Below are 21,195 nucleotides of genomic sequence, written 5' to 3'. Positions count from 1 at the left end.
TTCCAAATGAGCTTGCATTCAATTACTTTTGCCATGTTTTCTATGTGTGTCTATGTGCATATGAACATATTTAACATCTCATTTCTTCAAGCTATGTTTTTATATTATGTATTCATCCCTCCCATCAGAACATATATTCACTGCAAGTAGAATCCATTTCATTCTCTGTTCTTGTAGCCCCAGAGTCTGGAACATCCAAACCACATCTCACGACTTTGTTGTAAACAAATGATCGGAAGACCTTTCTCAAGTTTTAAGGATTCTGTGATTCTTACAGTTCGGCCCCACAACGAATGAAGCAACACCATCTACTTTTTTCTGGGAGGGCTCCTGCTGTACTTGACAGGCATCCCAATGCCTATTATGGCTATGTTTCTGGTTATATTTCAAGACCTCAGAGGACGAGATGGCATCTTCCTCACCTTGACATAATAGTCACTCATTAAATCTTCCCTGCATCTTAATGAAAGGGCCTGATTAAAGCAAATCTCTCCACTCATGGGAAAACCCTCACTTCCTCAATGGCAAATTTTGTGCGAGGCCAACGTTGTTATAAACAGGTTCTAGAACACATCAAACTCAAAGGAAGGGAAATGTTTAACTTTTTGATTATCAAGGTAAGTATTTTATTATAAAAATTATTACATCTCTTGTGAAAGTTCAAATGTTACAGCAAGGTGTAAACACTCCACTTGAGAAAGAAGTGACACTTCTTTCCTTCCAAGAGTTCTTCCCCCCACCCCCCTCCCCATCCCCTAGGAGGTCTGGTCTCTACAGCACCCTGCCCACACAGAGTGGCTGGGGCTTCTGCATGTGCCAGGCAGGTCCAAGACAGCCTGCCAACTATGCTCTCTCCTCTGCTCACTGTGAAGAGGAGAATGTAAACCCCAGCCCAAACGGAGAGGCATTTACACACATTTTATATAATATACAAAGAAACCAGCATCCCAGGCGACATGATTCTCATTCCCAATGCTCTCCCAGACTGATGGGCTCTTGTAGGGGAATGAAGTACTTTGATGTTTCAATTTAAAAAAAAATCTTCCCCTTTTTTGAGCAAACACCTGATTTCAATTTTGGAAATAGTGAAATTTTGTAACAGTCACACACAAAAAGAGAAGACTGTGCATATGATAGTTGTGGAGAAGGGGAAGAGAAAAAGAAAGTGGAAGAGAGGTGGGGAAGGAGGTGGGAGGAAATATGGAGGGAGACTCACAGTATTATCCTGTCCAAAAGAAAAGAAGGTCCACTGCAGCACCAGGGATTATACCTGTTGTATATTAGCTAAACCTACTATGGTTATAACTGAATATAAAATTAGATAAATAAAAACACGCCAGATATTACCGTAAACAAGTGAAAGAAATAAGCTAGCGACTGTATGGAATTTAACGATTGTGCTCCCCACGCAGGCCGGCTCCAGAGCTCCCCCAGGGGTCTACAGCAGGCACAAGGCCTGAACGGGTGATGGGGGGCAGGGGCCATTCAGGTTGCTCACATGCTGACCCCAGACAGCACGGACATGCCTGGGCCTATATGCAGCCTCATAGGGGCACCCTGCCCCCACCATTAACCCTCCCCTAAAGAAATGCATGACACCCACATGCAATCCAAGGGCTGGAAGTGACAGAGGGAGCCCTGTTGTCACAAATGCACAGTACCCATTCAGGGACACATCCCATTGAGCAATCTCCCCGTTACACAAATGCACTCAACGTGACAGCTAATTTCAGATCCTCTCAGACATGGGGGACAGGAAAAATTAAGATTCAGATGATCTCCAAACCATATTAAATTCCAGTCTCCTTCCTGATAAAACTTATTAGGACCTGTTATGTAGTAGCATAAGTGGCCGATCAGATCTGAATTCTCTTTCCACCCACCAGAGGAGAGGTTAATGAATTATGAATGGCTAAGAAGGGACTTAAGGGGAGAGAGGTGAACAGCAGCAGAGAATGGATAATCAACCCTTGAATAATCCAGAGCTGGCTGTAGCCTCATCTTTAGAGGAGACATCCCTTAATCACAACACATGCTCCAAGCCCCTCCCCCCTCCCCAACTACCCATTTCTTGATGACTCTAGGATAAAAGAAAGGAAGCATTTGTTTTCTGTTGACAAATCTTGGCTAGATTTGTTGGTGACTGGAATGGTCATTTAAGGGAGGAATGCCCACTTTCCATGAGTGTTTTGAGAACCTGACCCCATTCAGATGGCTGTAAATTTTGTTTCCCCTTATTTTTTTCCATAATGGTTTTCAAATCGAAAAAGATGTCCTCACTGCAAAAAGTGACTACAGGTTACGGGCACACTGGGAGATGGAGGCTTGACACAAGTCATTGCACTTAGAACCGTTATTAACTGAAACACCATTGGCTTTTCAATAATGTACCCTAAACAGCAGGGAGAAACTTCTTTACAGTCTCCATTTTAGACAAGATTTACATCTTCCTCCAAGGCTAGAAGCCAACAATGCTCACAAGTCTTGCTCTCATCATCCAGACCCAATCCTCTGGCACCCTACATTCCCCTCCACAGCAACATGCCTGGCCCAGGATCCAGAGGCCATTGGAAGCAGCTATGGGCTTATTTAGTTCAGTTTGCCCAAATCCAGAAGCCCTAGGAAAGTCCTGTCTGAGTTTTTACTCCAGACCCTTGTAGCTGCTGTAGTCTATATGGATGCACCCCCCCACTACCACGGTGTGGGTAATGCTGTGAATTGGAAACTGTGGATACCCTGGAGGCCTGGAAGGTAGCTGACTGTCCAGAGCTGGGCAGGTTGATAGTCCGTAAGTCTGATGGCAATGACCTAGAATTTTGGGAGAAAGAGGTGGAACTCCAGGTTCCTGTGCTGGACTGAGAAACAGAGTCTGAGGAAAGAGAGTCTGAGGGGCCTGGTGGGGGAGGACTAGCAGCAGCAGAGGGGCAGCTCCTCTTCTGGACACTGCTGCTTCCAGAATGTGGCTGGCTGTTGTAATACCCTGGTGTCCCAGCAAAGAGTCCCAGTGAGTCTGTGGGTGCGGAGTGGGCAGGGCTGGAATAGGATGTAGAAGAAAGGGAGGATTCCGAAGAACTGTGGGAAGGGGTGTTTCCAGATCTCAGTGCTGCAGTGCGGTAACTGTATCCTGGAGATTGCGTGGGGTGTCCTTTGTAGGGGGAAGAACTCTGTTGAAGGAGGCTCTGTGACTCTGTCCGTGGACTGTCACATTGTAAGAGCTGGGGAAAAAAAAAAAAAAAAGTGGAAAAGAACAGTATAAGGAGCAAACAGATACTCTATCTCTATCCCCCCCCCCCCCCCCAGCCCCAATCCCTTTATCTTTGTTATATATAGCCGTGTAGAAAACTAAAAATTTATCAGCCTATTCATACTAACATAAACATATTTTGGGGTGATACAAATAATGAAAAATATGCTATCAGTGTATGTCTATTTTGCTTACATAAATTCAGTAAGCTAAATATGTATTTGTAAAGTTGCTATAAAGTAGTTAAAAGTGACTTTTTCATATGATTTCATGCCATCACATCAAGTCATCTCAGTACCTGTAGATAATAGTCACTTCTCGAGGGGCAAGTCCCTTCTTACCTGGTAGCTATATCTGGAAGGGCTATAAACAGACGATCCTTTAGAGAGAGCAGAGCTTGTTATCTCTGGGCCTTCTCCCTCTGCAGGATCTGGAAAGGAGAATAGACAACTTCAACTTGACTTCTTAGAAAGATAATAAAAATACCTCTCTTCTATGAACTTGAAAATGGACTAGCCTACCTTTAGGGAAGTTCAAAAAGTGAAAACTAGGCTACCCGGGGATGAACATCACCACAAGGCGATGATTTGGAATTCTCTCCCTCTCTCTTTTTTAAAATAACTTTTTATCGACAGAACCCATGCCTGGGTAATTTTTTACATTATCCCTTGCACTCACATCTGTTCCGATTTTTCCCCTCCCTCCCTCCACCCCCTCCCCTCCTCCAGATGGCAAGCAGTCCTTTACATGTTGAATAGGTTACAGTATATCCTAGATACAATATATGTGTGCAGAACCGAACAGTTCTCTCGTTGCACAGGGAGAATTGGATTCAGAAGGTAAAAATAACCCGGGAAGAAAAACAAAAATGCAAGCAGTTTATATTCATTTCCCAGTGTTCTTTCTTTGGGTGTAGCTGCTTCTGTCCAGATTGATTTGGAATTCTCTTGAGGAAGGGACGATTCCCACTAATAAAGTCAAGAAGCCCAGAACTGTCTAGTGCTATAACATGTATTTGCTCCAATGTGAGTGATATATTAGGGAATGTTTTGAGCATTCTAAGTGTGCTTCTCAATTTTTTCAAGAATGCAGAAAGCTATACTACTTTACAACGTCACAAGCTGCAATATTTCTGATTTCCATTTCTACAAAGTAATGTCAGGTTTTTGTCAAAGTCAAGTGGTGTATTTACTGTGCATCTTCTCATAAAGTAGGAATTGTAGGTAGAGAAGGGTTAGTCTGTACCAGCCATCCCCTCCTGCTATGGCCTTGGCCTCCAGCCCTGCAGATCTCAATTGTCAGTTCTGCGGAGAGGGAGGTATATTTACAGGTGGCTAGGTGCAGGCCAAATGGCCTGGAAACTAAAGGTACTGCCATTTTTTATCGGTAGTATTAATTTTTTAACCATTTAAGATGTATAAAACTTTGTGATTTTTTTTTTTTTTATTGAATTCTCCCTTTCCTTCCCCTTTTTTCCCAGTGTGCCACTAAATTTTTGAGTGCTATGACCTTAACCCTTATTGTTCCATAAGCCCTTTGGTTTTTAGTGTGCAATTCTGCATAGCATAGTACTTTTTGGGAATGCTTGTCACTTGGTAGCAGAACTCAGTATATACAGTATATATATTTTATGATTCCAGGCTCCCTTGTATACATTTATCATTTATGTCTCATAGGAACCCTATGGGGGAAATACAATACAAAGATGATTTTCTCCTCACTTTTGTTTATAAAAAAACTAAGGACTAGAGAAGTTGGGTGATTTGCCTAACAGTCTCTCAGACAGAGAATGGAAGGACGACACAAATTCCAAATTTAGTGTTTGTCTGGCTATTTCCTGCTGCCTCAATAGGCCACAAGCATTTGCTATCCATTAAAGCCTTTCTGTGGATCCTCAGCACTAAGCATGTTGCTTGGTAATGGAATGATTTAATGGAATTAGCTCATTCTACCTCCCTGCTGCTGCCAGAATGAGTGGAATATGGAAGGAAGGTAATAATAAATGGTTAACTCTGGGCTCATACAATAAACATTTGTTCTGACTCCCTTGCCCTTCTCCCCTTTGTGATTTATGGAGAAGCATTTCTAGCTTTTTGGGGGAGATCAAAGCAAACTTAAATAGTCAAAAGCTAAGAGTGAACTAGAAGAATAAAAATGAAAAGGTATGGTGCTCAACAATGGCCAAGTCTAATCTAATTAATTTAAACAAGCTGAAAAAAAAAATAAGAATTGAACCACGATCTTCATTTCTTGAAAAAAAATGCAATCAATAACATAAAGATCACAAAAGCCTAGAAACCTTCTTAGCCATTTCATAATAATGAAATAATCATATCAAATAGACATTTGATCTGACCAGAGAGAGGCTCCAAAGGCAACACTAGGCAAGAACACAAATTTATTTGCAAACCACAGAAAAAAAAAAAGCTTACAGAAAACCTGAATAGACACCTATTGGAAAATAATAACTAAAATAATGTTTTAACTATTTTTAGTTAACTATTTAAACTATTCCTGAGAAAATTAAAGCAAGAAGCTCTAGACAGTAGACAATAGATGAGACAAGAAATTTAACAAAACAAAACAAAGTCTCCCCTGTGCCATCCCTCTGCTCTCAATGAATGACTATGGAATTGTCATGTTCGGATTTAACATGCCAGTCCTGCCATGGGCTGTAGGTCACATCATTATTGCCTGACAGGTGTAGGAGATGTACATTTTGGAGCATGGCAGGTATGTGTTATAAGAATTAAGTTTTATTCCCCCTTCCTACCACTGAGGGTATGATAGTTATTTGAAAAAGGAAGCTATTATTATTTTGATCACATGTATGAAATCTCGCAAAACACAATGCCACATTAATTTTTTTTGAAAAAGAAAGCACACTAATGTATCCCCAAGAAAAATAAAATAAAATGCTTTTCTATATAAACAAAACAAAACAAACAAAAAAAGGGACGCTATTAACAGTGCTGGCCCAAAAAGAGGGCACACAGAAGGAAGTTTAAAAGGAAAGATAAAATAAAATAACCACTGAAAGAAAATAACTTGAACACATATTTTTTTAAAAAGTTGTGTGACAGAAATCTTGTGATTTTTTTTCTGCTCTAATATATAAAACTTTTTTTTTTTTTTGAGGAGTGTTTATGACATGGAAGAAAGTCAATATGAGAAAAGTAGGTATATTACACTAATATGCAGAGAAAATCTGGAGTAGAGGAATGAATTTTGAGGGTATCTATTTTGAAGATATGTAAAGCTGAAAAGGATACTAAAAGATAAGAGGGAAAAAGTTAGGCAATTAAGAGGTGATCAATAACCATTACCAACTCCATATGCCAACTTTCCCATCTCTATAAAACTTCTATTATAGATATTAAGATCCTACAGATGTTATTTGCTGCTGATGGTGACATTTATGTAGCACTTTAAAGGTTTACAAAGGATTTTACCGAGGAAAGTTAACTGAATTGCTCAGGGGCATGCTGCTCTAAGTGTTTAAGATTAGATTTGATCTCAGGATTCCTTGATTATAGATGCCTGACTCCATGACAATCCTCCTTTCCCCTCTCCCCCACTCCGCCTCCAAGTTAGTGATCTTTTCTAGTTGTATTAGGTCTTAGAATGATGCAATGGTTTCTAAATAAGATCCCTAATCATTAAAAAGAGATTGGTCTAGGGGCAGCTAGTTGGTGCAGTGGATAGAGCACCAGTCCTGAAGTCAGGAGGACCTAAGGTCAAATCTGGCCTCAGACACTTAACACTTCCTAGCTGTGTGACCCTGAGCAAGTCACTTAACCCCAATTGCTTCAGGAGAAGGAGAGAGAACTAACCAGGGGTGTGCTAGTAAATGTGAAATGTATGTACCACAAACTTTATAGTAAAATTGACCTTAACAGTTTTCTCCAATACTTTCATAAATCTAGATGATTTACAAAACAAATAAACCAAGCAATGGGTATACTCATGATGAAAGTTTAAAATGGCTCCAGCACAACCTTGGGCCTAATCATTCATAAAGTTTTGAAAAGCCAAATGGATGAAAACAACATTTCCAGGGCTAGTCCATCAGTCTACATACATTGGACAAAGACTACAAATGGACATGACAGAAGGAAGAGAGAGGGCTAGGTTATCTTATGGAGTTTGCACATTGCTTTTAATAACTTCAGGCTTCTCTTTAAAAGTCCATCTTTTAAACACTTTCATTCTTGTCATGATGCCATATGGCTGTTAAAATCATGTAATGTCATGAAAGTTTCTGAAGAATTCAGACTGATGGTTATGTCTGCCAAGGGGGAATTGTTAATATGGTAGATCCTGGCAGGTCACAACACATTACAGGCAAAGAATTACAAAGCAGTAATGGCATAAGGGACATCATCAGAGAAGCCTATGATGGAAAAGAGTGAAACTTAAAACCACAATGAAGGATAAATCATGGGAAAATCCACTGTCTACCACTGTCCTTGGTATTCTTAAAATGTCAAGTAAACTAATTTGGAAATTCATGTGTACAGAAGATGCCTATGGTTTCAAAACTTGGCTTTTCTTGTCTATTTCATCTTCTGAGGCCATGGCAAGGGGAGGGCTTGGCTCACCTGATTCTTTCTCACCAACGTTCTCCCAGGCCGGGGAGGGCTCCTCTTTCTGCGATACCTTCACACTGCTACTACTGCGCAGGACCTTTTTCAGAATGCCCCGTCCCTCTCGGAGACGCTCCACAGATGTGGGAACCATCCTGGGAAGGTAATAAGATACTATTTAAATAACAACTGAAGAGTCCTCTGAGAACTAAACCCCACCAGGTACTCTCTTATCTACATTTTAAAATCATGCTCCTTGGGACCAATTCCACTAATAAGACTAGATGTGAAATGGACACTATACATGAAGAATCTGACTGTGACTTTATCCCACTCTGAAAGGCAGCTTCATTTATACTACACCATGTGAATTCTGGCTATATTACACAGTTGCTTTCTTATAACCCATTCTTTCAGGGCAAGGTTCTCTAACAATACTTCTCTGAAGGCCCCAGTTCTTGGCGACCATTCTTCCTCTCCTGTTTGTATGGGAAAGGACCTTTAAGAACATTTGATCTAGGTTGTTCCATTTCTCAGATAGACAAAAACCTCAAACCCAGAGAGGGAGAAACATTTGTACTGGTGCCCATGAGTTAGCAACTCTGCTAGGCATAGGGCCTGCTCTCATTGCCAAGACATAAGGTTATCCTTCAGTAATTGCTCTCTCCAACACTGATGGTTTAGGTTTGTTTATTTGTTACCTGACAAAACAAGGTGGTTGATGCTTTCTCTCTCTCTCTCTCTCTCTTTTTCTGTACATCCACTGCCTAGCATAGTGTTCAGTACAAAAGATTCACTAAATAAATGTAATGACCAAGAAACCATCTGAGTGGAACCAGGCTAAGCTCACAAAAACACTTACCTTTAGAGCAAATGAGCAGAGGAGGTCATGGCAGTAGCTACCAACTTTCAAAGTTAAATGGTGAAGGACCGTTTCTTGGATTCAGTGGCCTTTCTTAGGTTAGCAGTGAGGGTGAGAGTTGTGCTTTGATACAATTACACTGACTAAGAGGAGGAAGGAGGTTGATCTCTAAGAGAAGCACACCAGTACTTTCCAGGCAAAGTTTAGAATAGCTTTAGAACTCTTTTTATAAAGAATCAAAGTAAATTCAGTCCAATACTTACCACCTACTGCTGATATTCTCTTGAGGTCTGCAGTGAGATGAGGAAGTAGTACCCCTGGGGTCTGTAGGGCTTACATCATCCACTGGGGGGACAGAGGAATGGGATGGGGAGAAGCCCCTGTGAGGGGAGGATGGGGCTCGGGCTAAAGATCCCTGGACACCATAGGTTTCAGTGTCAGACACTGAGCTATTGCTGCCTTGCCGGGTGGGAGTCCCTGTACACCGTACAGAGTCACCTCCCAAATTCAAAGAGTTCTCCTTGGCTTCCTGTTTCCGTTTACGGTATTCTAGCAAAGACACCTGGGAAAGTGAAAAAAACAAAAAAACAAGGCTTTAAACTAAGACAGCTCTATTATATCATCAGAAAAGGAAAACAAACAGAAGATTAAGAAATGTTTAAAGTGAGATTGGTCTATGGTTGGCACTGATAGATGGCATAATGGATAAGGCAGCACTCTGGAGTCTGGTCTCCCAGAACTCAACTCCCTGAGTTCAAATCCAACTTCAGATATATCTATTAGTTGTGTAACCCAGGGCACCTAACCCTGTTTGCCTCAGTTTCTTCAACAGAAAATGAACTGGAGAAGGAAATGTCAACCGGTATCTTTTTTTTTTCCCCAGATATTTTTGATTTTTTTTTAAAATAACTTTTTATTGACAGAACCCATGCCTGGATAATTTTTTTTTTTTTTTTACAACATTATCGCTTGCACTCACTTCTGTTCTGACTTTTCTCCTTCCTCCCTTCACCTCTTCCCCCAGATGGCAAGCAGTCCTATACATGTTGAATATATCACCCAAACCAGTATCTTTGACAAAAAAATCCCAAATGGAGTCAGGAAGAGGAGGACATAACAAATGACTCAACACCAACAAAGTTCTAGGGTCCACACTAAACATACTCAAATCATGAATGAAGTAGGCAAAGGTTCTGACAATTTTCTCTGTGTGAAAGCCAAAGCTAAGCCTTAAGAAATCCTTAGTAAGAATGATACAGAAGGAATTCAGAGATTTACTTAAGAAGCACAACTAATTATTTAGTGCCTCAGTACTTCAGTTCCATGATGTTATTGCTATTAGGTTTTCAAATCCAGAATGTTTTCAGGTGTCTCATATTAGAACAATTATAGACTTAGAAATGCCAAGTGTATCTTAAAAATCATGCAGTATATTAACAGTTAAAGAGAACTGAAGCCTAGTGGTTACTCTCCCTATTTTACTCATGGGAAAAACTAAAGTAAAAGGGAGTAGTAGTTTGATGTTTATTCTTCAGCAAGCCAGGCCAACAAATCTTGGTCTCTTATTTTTATAAAGTATATTTTTCTGCTCCGAGTTCCTAGAAGGAAACATCGTAATCATGTGTATCTGTATATTTAGAAAAGGAAAACTGTCTGTTGCCTGCATTTTAAACACAGTCTTTCAGTGGTGGAAGAAATGTGACAATACTTGCCTTTTTCCTTTGTGGTGGGTTCTGCGGGGCAGGCTTGACTCCATCATTGGCCTTCTCACCACAAGGTGACATTGATCCACGAGTTATATCTTTAATTAGACCGTGTTCATGTCTGCTGGAATACCCTTCTGCAGGAGAGCTGCAATACCTCCCATCAGAATTTAAAGGTTTACCTCGCAACAGTCCATCTGCTCGAGGCATAGCGTTCAAAGGTGAGAAGGCATACATTAAATTAAATTCTGTCCGAAAGGCCTGGTCTGAATTCCTTAGAAGGGTCTGTTGTCCATCTCCATTATTGCCTTGGTGGCTGCTCTCGGACGTGGGAGGGATGGAGGGCTGAGAGGTCAGGTCAGACTGACCTGGGTTGAGCAAGACTTGTCTCTCCAGGCAGTTGTTAGTGTTAGGCTCAAGGTATCCTACCTTTGCCAAATCCAGGTCTGTCCGGAGACCAAGCTGGAAAAACAGAAACCAACGAAGACATGGGGTAGGGGAGAAAGTGAGAGGGGGCAGAAAGGAAGGGAGTAAAGGGTACAGGTGAGAAAGTGAGGCAGAAAAGATGGGGTGATGGTAGTGGAGGAAAGAAAACCATTAATGTCTGCAAAAGCTCCACATAATGACAGTTACACAGGCCAGATGTCTAATTAACCCCCAGCCTTTCCCTACACTGCTTTAAGTCTTTCCAGAGGAAAGCACTCAGGAACTAAGAATTAAAGGATTGGTCAAATGAGACTATCTCATCTGCTCAGCTTTTCGAGTTTGCTGAATCACCTTGTAATATAATAAGGGACTTGCAGTAAAATAAGGGAATTACCTGAGCCCCATGCACGTTATAGAAGTGAGACTGGTGTCTTAAGATAACTGGCTCCTGATGTATTCATTTCTAAATTAATACTGATGGAGGCTAGGAGGGGGAAGGGCGAAGGAAAGAAGGGTGGGGGGAGAAGGAAAGGGGAGTATTTAAGTTACTAGTTCAATCAAGATGAATGGTATTAAAGACATCAACCAACCAGTATTTCCTTCAGTCATTTATCCATTCATTTTCACTGTTAACCAGGTCTGTTTTACATCCAACTTGGTGATCATTCCATTCTTAGCTTACCATCTAGGTACACATCAGCACACCACAAGATCAACAGCACAGCCCCAATACAGCACAACATTCTAGAACCATCCATGCACTTAGACTGTAACCCATCAGCCATATGTCACTACTTTACAAACTATGTACTGGCTACAAATTGCCATCAAGACATACACACACGGACAGTCAATTACCAATAATTGATCAGTTGTGTAAACTCTACTGAAGGAAGACATCATTCTTAATTATCGATATTTCCTCTACCTGGAATGGTACACCAAGACACTGTATCACTACAGCACCTAAGAGTCTTGAGCACCAAGAAAAGACAGATCTCTCTCTTTTACATTAAATTTCAAAACATATACTTCCTCTCCATTAAAACATCGCCACCTTCACCTTTCAGAGACCATCACATGATCGATATCTATCCCATGGTTTCAATTCTGGAAGATTTTATACTTTTTCACTTATGAAGCTCTGGCAATAAAACCTTCACCTGCGCTGGCCACCGCATTACATCTTCCAGAAACAACCTATCATGGTTGGTCTTGCTGCTATTTAAGTCAATGAAATCACCTGGTAAAAGCATAGTTAGCAAATCTCAATGAAGATCTTGAGATTTATTAGTTCTCTGCAGTATTTGGCACTAGCCATATCAGGTAAAAGCAGTCAATTAGGAAGGTTAGCTCATTCTAAAAGTCAGAAGGCAGAATAATCATCTCATCATCAAAAAAATATTCAACACCCAAAACACAAGTGAATAAAAAACTTATGTTTTTCCTACGGAGCAGCAGGGACAAGCTATTTTTCACCAAACTAAGACCAGTCCCTTCCTCTCATAAGCCTGGGAAATAAACGCAAAAGTACCTCAACTTCTAGTTCAGTTAGTTTCTCTTCTCCTAAAACTGCCTGGGAGCTCCTTTTCTCAGACATTTCTCAATATGCCTTCAAACTTAACTTTAGTACTTATTCATTCTTTTCACAGGGCGATTCCTTCACTGTCTCATATGCAAACCATACAATCACTTGGTTTTCCTTGATCTACATTGTGATAATTCCAAACAGTCACACATTCTAAGATTCATTCAACTTACTGGGAAAGATCAGCCACCCTCCAGCCCATAACCCCATTCACACTCTTCCCTTGGTCCCTCCTCCCCACACACTCAGGTCCACACTCATGCACACTCACTCTCAGCCTCCGAGTGTGATTGAGATGGTGTGATAACTACCTCGGGTGACAGGGACTCGGGCCTATGCGCAGGGGAACTCTCAGGGGAGGATATGTTCTAGAGGAGGGAAAAGCATCTTGTTATTCATCTACTCAAAGTCAAGAAGCAAAACAAAACAAAACAAAACAAAAAACAAAAACAAAACAAAACAAAAAAAAAGTAAAAGCAAGCATAGATGTTAGCCATGACTTTTCTTATCAGAATGCACAGGGGAAATACTCAACCGTAGAACTCATTCCAATGGTCAATAACTTGGCCCATTAAATGCTTCCTGGTGCTTTAGAAAGCATTTAAATCAAATCAGCTGTTATTTTTTTTTTCCATGCTATAACTAAATATCCCAAGGGGATACTAGTTAAGAATTAAGATTGGTACAGTTCTACAGTATGATATTTCTTTATATTCTAGATCAGAGGTTGGCAATCTATGATTTGTGAATAATGAGGTGAAACCTAACTTTTTAATTATTGGTGGCATTCTATTACTCCCCATTAATCTAAATGAACTGTTTTCCTTTATTTTTTTCCATTTCCTTCTATCTTTCAGCTGACTATGAGAGGGGCACAAGTACCTACCATTTCAGGAATACTACTTAGGTCCTGGTAGGCTTCTGGACTAGAGGAAGTTCTGTTCCACAAGGGTTATACATTAGGAATAGGGAACATCTAGTTTAAAGGTAATACTGGCCCTTTGCTTAACTTCTTATAACTCACCATAATCTTTATTTCCTTCCAAATAAGTATCTACCAGGTTCCCATATTATCTCTCCCAGATGTTGAAATTCACAAATACATTATAACAGATCTGAAAGAGTTCCAAGGTAAGATTTAGGGCCTGATATCTTAGAGACATTCTTAGTACTTTTACTCTGAAATGACAGTCTCAGAGATAATCATTCTTAAGACTAAAAGGAATAAATCCTTTCTTTTAAATGATGAGATGGGAAGGGGAAAACTAAATGGTTGCATTAAGACCTAAGCTCCCAGAACTGAAGGGAAGAGTTGATATGATACTGAATAGATGTTGCCTAAATAAAAAGCTGAAAAGCAGATGGAGCTGTGGACTTAGTAGACTGTGGCCAGCAGTAGAGGGAAACATTAAGACTATTTCACATAGGAATCTTGATGGTAGAAATATGGAAGATTTGGGAAATTTTTATCCATCTAGTGGATGGAAGGAAGGATGTAGGCCAAAGCACTGTAGTAAAATCTGGAGAAGAGAGGAAGGAAGGAAGGTTGTAGGGATCGGGATTAGGGATAATCTTTCACTTTAACTTTATTTCCTAACATCCCTTTTTTTCTTGACTTGGAAAGTTTTTTTTTTTTTTTTTTGTGGCTTGGTCCTGAATAATTTCATTTCCCAGCCTCTCCCTCCCAACTTCAAATTACTTCACTTTGCTATTATGGCCAGTTAAGTTTATCTGTTGCATTCAATGAAGAAAACATTCACTTAAATTTATGAAGTGGGAAAATTCAACCTGATTTTGACTTTCTTCTTTTAAAAATCAAACTCTTCATAATTAAGCTGTGATTTATTTCCCCACTGTGGAGCCAATCCTTTAAAGATAAAGGACTTCCCCTACCCCTGGACTAGAATATAGGAAAACATGACAATTAGTGCAGTGACACTGAACAGGTCAGAAGGTGAAGTTTTGCTTTACTGATAAGAAAAGCTTTAATTTTCCTTAATTAAATCAGATTTTAGAACAGTTGTTAGTGCTGTCTCCTTCCTAAAATTACTTTGTATTTGCTTATCTATGTATATGTGTTCTTAGTAAAATGTAAGCTCTTCACAGACAGGGACATTTGTGGTTTTGTCTTTGTGTCTCCAGTGCTTAGCACAATGAATTTGAAATGTCTGTTGATTCTGATGCATTGTGGGTTTTAGACAGGGATTCTATCAATCTATACAAATAATCTACTAAATGTTGTCTTAATGTTATACTAAGAACAACATTTCATAAAATTAGTTTTAGAGGGTTGTTAACAACGATCTCCTGCTACATACAACAGGAGGTACACTAAATATCAAGTTTAATTGACTTAGAAGGGAAATTCTCTTCAGTTTCTAAATTCCTTCCTGATAAAGAGTAAAAATTAGATACCACCATGAAAGAGTAAATGAATAGGCACAACCTAGATTTATTTGTGAACTGCTGAGCTGGAAAGCTTGGATGTAAATCCCTTTTAAGTGATGAAAAATGGGAACAAAGGGCTGAATGGCTAAACCAATTCTGGAAAAAAAAAAACTGGTATTAGTAAAGCTAATAAAGATTGGTCTATTACTACAATTCTTTCTCCCCTGGGAGAACTTTATTCTGTGAAATTTTTCTACTATAAAACTTTTAATTTGTTAACTGAAGAATTAGCTTCAACTACAACATAAGTGAGGTCAAAATTCAAATGGACTGAATTGGTTGGTTTCATAGCCAAATCCAGAAAAATCTAGTGACGTTAATTATAGTTTAATATTTAAGAGTCTTCTCCAAAGTGGTATTTGATGTAGTCCATTCAATTTGGGCTTGGGAAAGCTAATTCCAAGATTGTAATTTTCTGTGTAATCCACCCTATTTCTGACCTGGCATTTATGTGATCCAATGCCTTGCAGGTCAGGCACTCACCTAAGCTCTGAAGGGAGGGCAGAGATGTCTCTGTGATCAGCTAGAATACTTACTTCTAACCGAGAACACCTGGAAAAGTAAAATCTACATACAGGCAGAGCCTTAGGGGCAGAGCTGAGCATGCTCAGTTAGAACAGATTTTGCTGAAAAAGCAGGAAAAGATGGTGTCTTTTTAGTTTAATTATGTATGACACCTATTAAAGCAACATGCATAGATGGATGTTTAATAAATTCTACCCAGCAAACCTCTTGTCACCCAAACTGGAATATCTCAGGATTACTCCTATAAAGAGCTTAAGTATAAAACGGATCCATTTCTATCATATACTGGACAACAGATGATAAAAATGTATGATACTGCCATGTTGATGGCTACTTGCCTTCTCCTAATTTCTAGACAAGACAATGAAGTAAACTGATGTGAAAACATTCACGTGCCACAATGTTCCATGAAACTATAAAATGAGGCAGTAATACGAAATTAACAACAAAAAAAAAAAAAAAAAAAGAAAAAGAAAAAGAAAAAAGAAAAAAAAAGAAAAAAAAGGAAAAAAAAAAAAAAAGACTTCACTACTCAAGTCTAATTGGAATCTCCAGATTGGTTTTATGTGGCTGGTCTGTGGGGCTGGAGGCTTACTGTTTTTAGGGGACACACTACAGATAAAGCAGGAAGACTAGCATGCTTACTGCCAGCGGGATTGAAGGTTCATGAACTGGCATGCAAAAGAAAGGCAATGGGATGGGTGGTGTTACTAGTCCTGTTCTGTAGAGATGGTGACAGTTCCTAAGATGTAAGATTAAGAGGGGACCTTGAGAGTTCTCATTTGCAGAGACAGTGTGAGGCACATGATTAGACACATTTGTGGAATGATTACAGCTGTTGTGGGTGTATAATGTATAGGATCATCATATCTGGCCCCTCCCAACACTAAACCCCAATCACCTCAAACTGCAGAGGCGTATTGCAGCGACTAGTAGCAAGAGATGGGATTGGGGAGAACATCAGGCCATATCCATTCCGACATTCCTCCTCTCCTGGAAGGGTCGAGCAGGGTACGGTAAGCTGTGGGCTCTGCGAGCTGGGGATGGAAGGGATGGGAGGCGGAGGTGTGATGGGAGACAGAGGCCTCAGTAACTTGGTAACGTTCTGCTCCATCAGATAGCGAGACTTCCATTTCTTTAATGGGCTCAGTAAGTCTGTGAAATACAAAGCTTAGATGAGAATTTGAAACTGTAGCTTAACAGAAGGATCTGTAGTAAAGCCATTAATCTCCAACACACAATGCTTTTTAAAATTCCTTTCTTCTGGTAGTCTTGTTCCATTAGTAATTCTCACTATCAAAAAAGAAAGTCCACAAAGCTTCTAGTTATGTCTCCCACTATAATTTTCAAAACTCTCCCAATTTTTCAGAGAACTCCAAACCAATTTTGTCCCTATTTCTGAGCTCACTCAAGTAACAACCTTTCAGTTCAAATCAAAAAGGTAACTTTCTTATCAAGAGCTCAGGGAACCTTTTAAATTTAACAGAGAGAATGCAATCAATTTTTATAAACATTTTTCATCCTTTCTCACATCAGCAGTTATCACTAATTCCTATCCCGCTTAAGTTCATTCTGAATGCATTTTGGCTGTTGTTTTTGTCACCTTCCCTAGAAATATGTTCTGTCTTTTCTAATCTTAGTAGAATTCTATAAATAAGTTTGCCAATTCACATTTAGTAACTCAATTTTAAATTATTTCTTAATTTTAAAAATCATCACAAATACTTGAATAAATTCTGCAAAAAATATCTACAAAAAAAGGTAGAATAAACATTATTTTGAGAATGAACTCAATTTTCTATATTTCTCGAGCAGCAAAAACTTGCATAAAGTTATAAAATGACCCTGTTGATCACAGATTAAGTCACAGTTTATACCTTTACTCACAAACCTCTATTTATGGAGGAAGCTCATCTCAAAACATCTTATTTCTCACTGGCTAAAGTATTTTTGGAATTTTATGGTTTTCCCACTAAGCCCCTAACAACCCCCCTCTCGTCATCCCCCCCCCCACCTCCTTTTTTCAGCTTCTCTGGTATGTTGTCTTCCCCCATTAGACTGTAAACTCCTTAAGGGCAGGAACTGTCCTTTTCCCCCTTCTTGCATATTTATATTCTCCACACTTTGCAGAGTGTCTGGCACATAGGAGGTGCTTAATAACTGTTTATTATTGACCCTCAACTCTAAAGTCTCACTTTCAACCCTATTGTTCAACTGAAACTGCTCTCCAAAGTCAATAATGATCTCCTGACAAATCCAATCTTTACCCTTCTTGATTTTTCTGCATTCTCTATTTTCAATCACTGTTCCTGATTTGATGACTTTCTTCTCATTAGTGAATCACACTTTTCTTTCCTAGTTCTCTCCCTAGGATCTGTTCCCCATTCTTAGTTTCTTTGGCTAAATCTTCATCCAGGTCATGCTCACTAAACAATGGGTGTTTCTCAAGGCTCTGTCTTAGGCCTTCTCTTCTCCCTCTATACTGTTTTGCTTGGTTATCATTGGCTCCCATGGATTCAATCATCAACTTCATGGTGAAGAACATCTACTTAAACATCCAGCCCCAATCTCTCTGCTGGCCTCCAATACTGCATCAATAGTTTATTGGACATTCTGAACTGGATATTCTCAACATGTCCAAAATCAAACATAATTTCCCCCCATCCTCTCCTCTATCAAGATTATCACCCTCCTCTTTATGTCCTGACTTCTCTCTATAACAGTGAATCCACCCTAGGGCTCAGTCTTTATCATCTGACAATTGTGCAATGACCTCTTGTTCTACCTGCTACAAGTCTCCTCACTCCAGACCACCCTCCAGTCAGCCACCAAAGTAATTTTTCTAAAGAGAAAATACACCTACTCTATAATCCTAATGGTCATCTATCACATCCAGAATTAAGGATAAGAACCTGTTTGCCTCTCTCACAGCCCCAATTTTCTTATACCTCCAGTGACAGTGTATTCTTTGAATAAAATATTCCATTTCCACACTCTGGACATTTTCACTGGCTATCCACTCTGCTTAGAATTCTAGTAGTGCTTCATTTAAATTGCAGCTAAAATCCCCTCTTCTTAAGGGAAGTCCTTTCTTGATCCCCCCTCTTAAATATAGAAAGATACATTTCCAATTTATCCCTATATAATAGCTTGTCTGTCAGTTATTTGCATGTTGTACTCCTCAGACTAATTTCTGTATTTTGCTTGTCTTTGTATCCCTTGTATTTAGCATAGAGAAGGAATTTAATATTTAATGAGTGAAGATACTACTCAGACACACTTCACTTTCACTGAGAAACTTATCATTAAAAATCTTTACCTCACGTATCTAGAATTCTTTCTGGAGGGAAGAAAACCATCTGGATAATTTTCCAATCACCTCCAGTTTCTCTGATACTTAAACACTGAAGATGATTCTAAATTGGTTTGAGGTTTACCTCTCTTAAAACAATTTTACACTCATTATGGAAATATATTAGGAAATGGCTAATTAGTAAATGATTTCTCTTTACTCAGCCACCCCTCCTGCCAACAGAGACATTTGAGATTTGATGACTCTTTCTTCAACATTACTACTTCATAAATTTCCCTGTACCTTTTCTAACATAAATGAACTTACTGCTTTATATTAATCTAACCTTTTTATAACCAATTCTGCCATTATCTGTACACTGTCTAGTTCCTTGTCTATCATCCTGGGAAAATTGATCCCTGATTTGAGATCTGTCTCTGAAAAGACAGATGTAAATATAAAATAACTATTTAAAATGGTAATGCTATTTCTTTTGTTTTTGTGGCTGAGCAGATTTAAGATCTCATAGTAACAAATATAAATTGCTGAAAAGTTACTAATCTACACTGGTAGAGCATGCTCCCAAGGAAGAAATTCTACCCACAAATACAGAATGATTAGTAACAACTATGCAATTTTATAGCTGCTTGAACTTGTCTAAAGCTAAATAGCTCCTCTTTGTCACAAGTGGGATTTGAACTCAAGTCTTCTTAATGTCACGGCTGGTCCTCTATCCATTATACCACATGGATTCTTAACATTTTACTCCAAACTAACTAAACAAACTTAAAAAAAATCAAGACCTATGAAAAACCTTTGGCTGTATGATTTTACATGTTACAAAGTCCCAGAAATTCCAATGCAGAATTGGTGACTCATCTGCAACTTATGGTCTGAGGAATTGGGATGTTAAATGAGTTGGTAAGGGTCACACAATCATCATGTACACGTCTTCTTGGCTCCAAAGCCTCCTTCTCTATTCACAACATCATGGTACTTGACTTCCAAAAAACAATAAACCCCAAATTCTACTAATTTTATAATTATTTAGAAGGGCCATGCAGACTATCTTGGTATTATAAAAGTCTAAATTCTTTAGATGAATGGTGCGAAGTGAAACGGAGTGGTAACTCTAAATTACTAAAGTTAATGCAACTGTTATTATGCCCACAATTCTAAGCAATCAGCATTTTTTGCTTTTTAAATCAAACTCTTGTCTAGTATATATTCCTAAAGTTATATTCAAGTATATACCTGCATTGTCTTTGCAGATGCTAGAAGAGTTACTGTTCTCATTGCTTTGGTATAGATGCTGAATTCTATTCTCTTGGGGTACAGACGAGGTTTGAGTCATCCCTTCTTCTAGGGCTTGCTTCATCCAGCGCTGAAATAAATAGGTTCAATAAATGATCAGTAATAATGTCTTTTAAACGTATGTTTACCTATGTAAAGCACGTTAACCAAGATACCATGTTAATTAGTGAAGAATGACAATCAACAAACTCACTCAGTTTTGCAAACTAACACATGTTCATGTCCTGTACTTCAGAATAAACACACTGCCCAAACAACTCCTTGGGGGAAAAAAAAAAAAAAAAAACCAACCAAATCCAGGAAATTGACTTTTAGAATGAGGTCCAGAATAGTGAAATTATTGTGGATAACTTAAATTATTTTAAATTTTTTCTGGACTTCTGAAGCATTCTGAAATTTCCTTGATGGTCCTCTCATACTGAAAACAACCAACTAAAAAACAAAACAAAACAAAACAAACACCCAAGCATCTCTTGGGGTCATCTATGCCATGCTGAGAATACCTCTTGAAGAGGGATGAAATTTGAAGATAAAAAAATGTGTTACTACTGGTATCACAACATGCTCCCTCTGATTCAATTCTTTTGAAATATAATATTCTGGGGTATCTTTCTAACAAATGCTATGGTTAAATTATGTACAATTAATTCTAATCACTAGAGGAAATAACCTTTAGTAGAAACCAAAAAGGGGATAACAAAAAAGCTCACTAGCCACCTATAAATTTCTGTAAGGATTATCTGTGCCTAAATTAATACTGAAGATAGGGAACATTTTGGGTCAGACTATATAAGGTTAGCATAGTTGAATTATGTATCCTGTGGAAGAGAGAAAATTTCTTACCTCTAATTTGTGTTCTCTTAAGATACACAGTTGTAGGATCTCACCACTCTGTGGCTCTCCTGCCCTAACACAAGACAGATTGGATTTTGATAAACATCAGTTTCTAAGTCAAACCCTCCCTCAAATGGGAAGAGTAAGGGTGAATTATAATTTTACATCTTTAGAGAACAAGAATTATAGGTAAGCAAATAGTCTCTTCAACTAGAGAGAGCAATTCTAATAGATATTTTATTCTTGGAGACTCAAGGAATGTTTTTGGAAAATTTGGTAAAAAAAAAAAAAAATGTAGTTAATTTTTGCCTCAAAAGCACCATATAATGTCATGATTCCCAATGACAAAATTGTAATCAAGATGAGTATAAGT

General features: G+C 38.9%; 1 protein-coding gene across 8 annotated transcripts in view; it reads right to left on the bottom strand.

The window, feature by feature from the left end:
* Positions 1-602: 602 nt before the first annotated feature.
* SETD5 (SET domain containing 5) overlaps positions 603-21,195 on the bottom strand; it is a 71,991-nt gene continuing 51,398 nt past the window's right edge. For 5 of the 8 annotated variants that reach the window (XM_051981524.1, XM_051981502.1, XM_051981532.1 and 2 more), the window contains 8 exons: positions 19,929-20,058; positions 16,284-16,537; positions 12,721-12,777; positions 10,405-10,857; positions 8,956-9,254; positions 7,846-7,985; positions 3,586-3,674; positions 603-3,215 (listed from right to left, as the gene is read on the bottom strand). In XM_051981524.1, the coding sequence (XP_051837484.1) occupies positions 2,619-3,215; positions 3,586-3,674; positions 7,846-7,985; positions 8,956-9,254; positions 10,405-10,857; positions 12,721-12,777; positions 16,284-16,537; positions 19,929-20,058 (2,019 nt within the window). In that variant the 3' untranslated portion in view covers positions 603-2,618. The remainder of the gene's footprint in view (positions 3,216-3,585; positions 3,675-7,845; positions 7,986-8,955; positions 9,255-10,404; positions 10,858-12,720; positions 12,778-16,283; positions 16,538-19,928; positions 20,059-21,195) is intronic. The other 3 variants (XM_051981556.1, XM_051981538.1, XM_051981547.1) reach the window with 1 other exon arrangement.

The sequence above is a fragment of the Antechinus flavipes genome, chromosome 1 (assembly GCF_016432865.1).
Source record: "Antechinus flavipes isolate AdamAnt ecotype Samford, QLD, Australia chromosome 1, AdamAnt_v2, whole genome shotgun sequence".
Taxonomy (NCBI): domain Eukaryota; kingdom Metazoa; phylum Chordata; class Mammalia; order Dasyuromorphia; family Dasyuridae; genus Antechinus; species Antechinus flavipes.
This window is presented reverse-complemented; position numbering and strand designations above follow the sequence as displayed.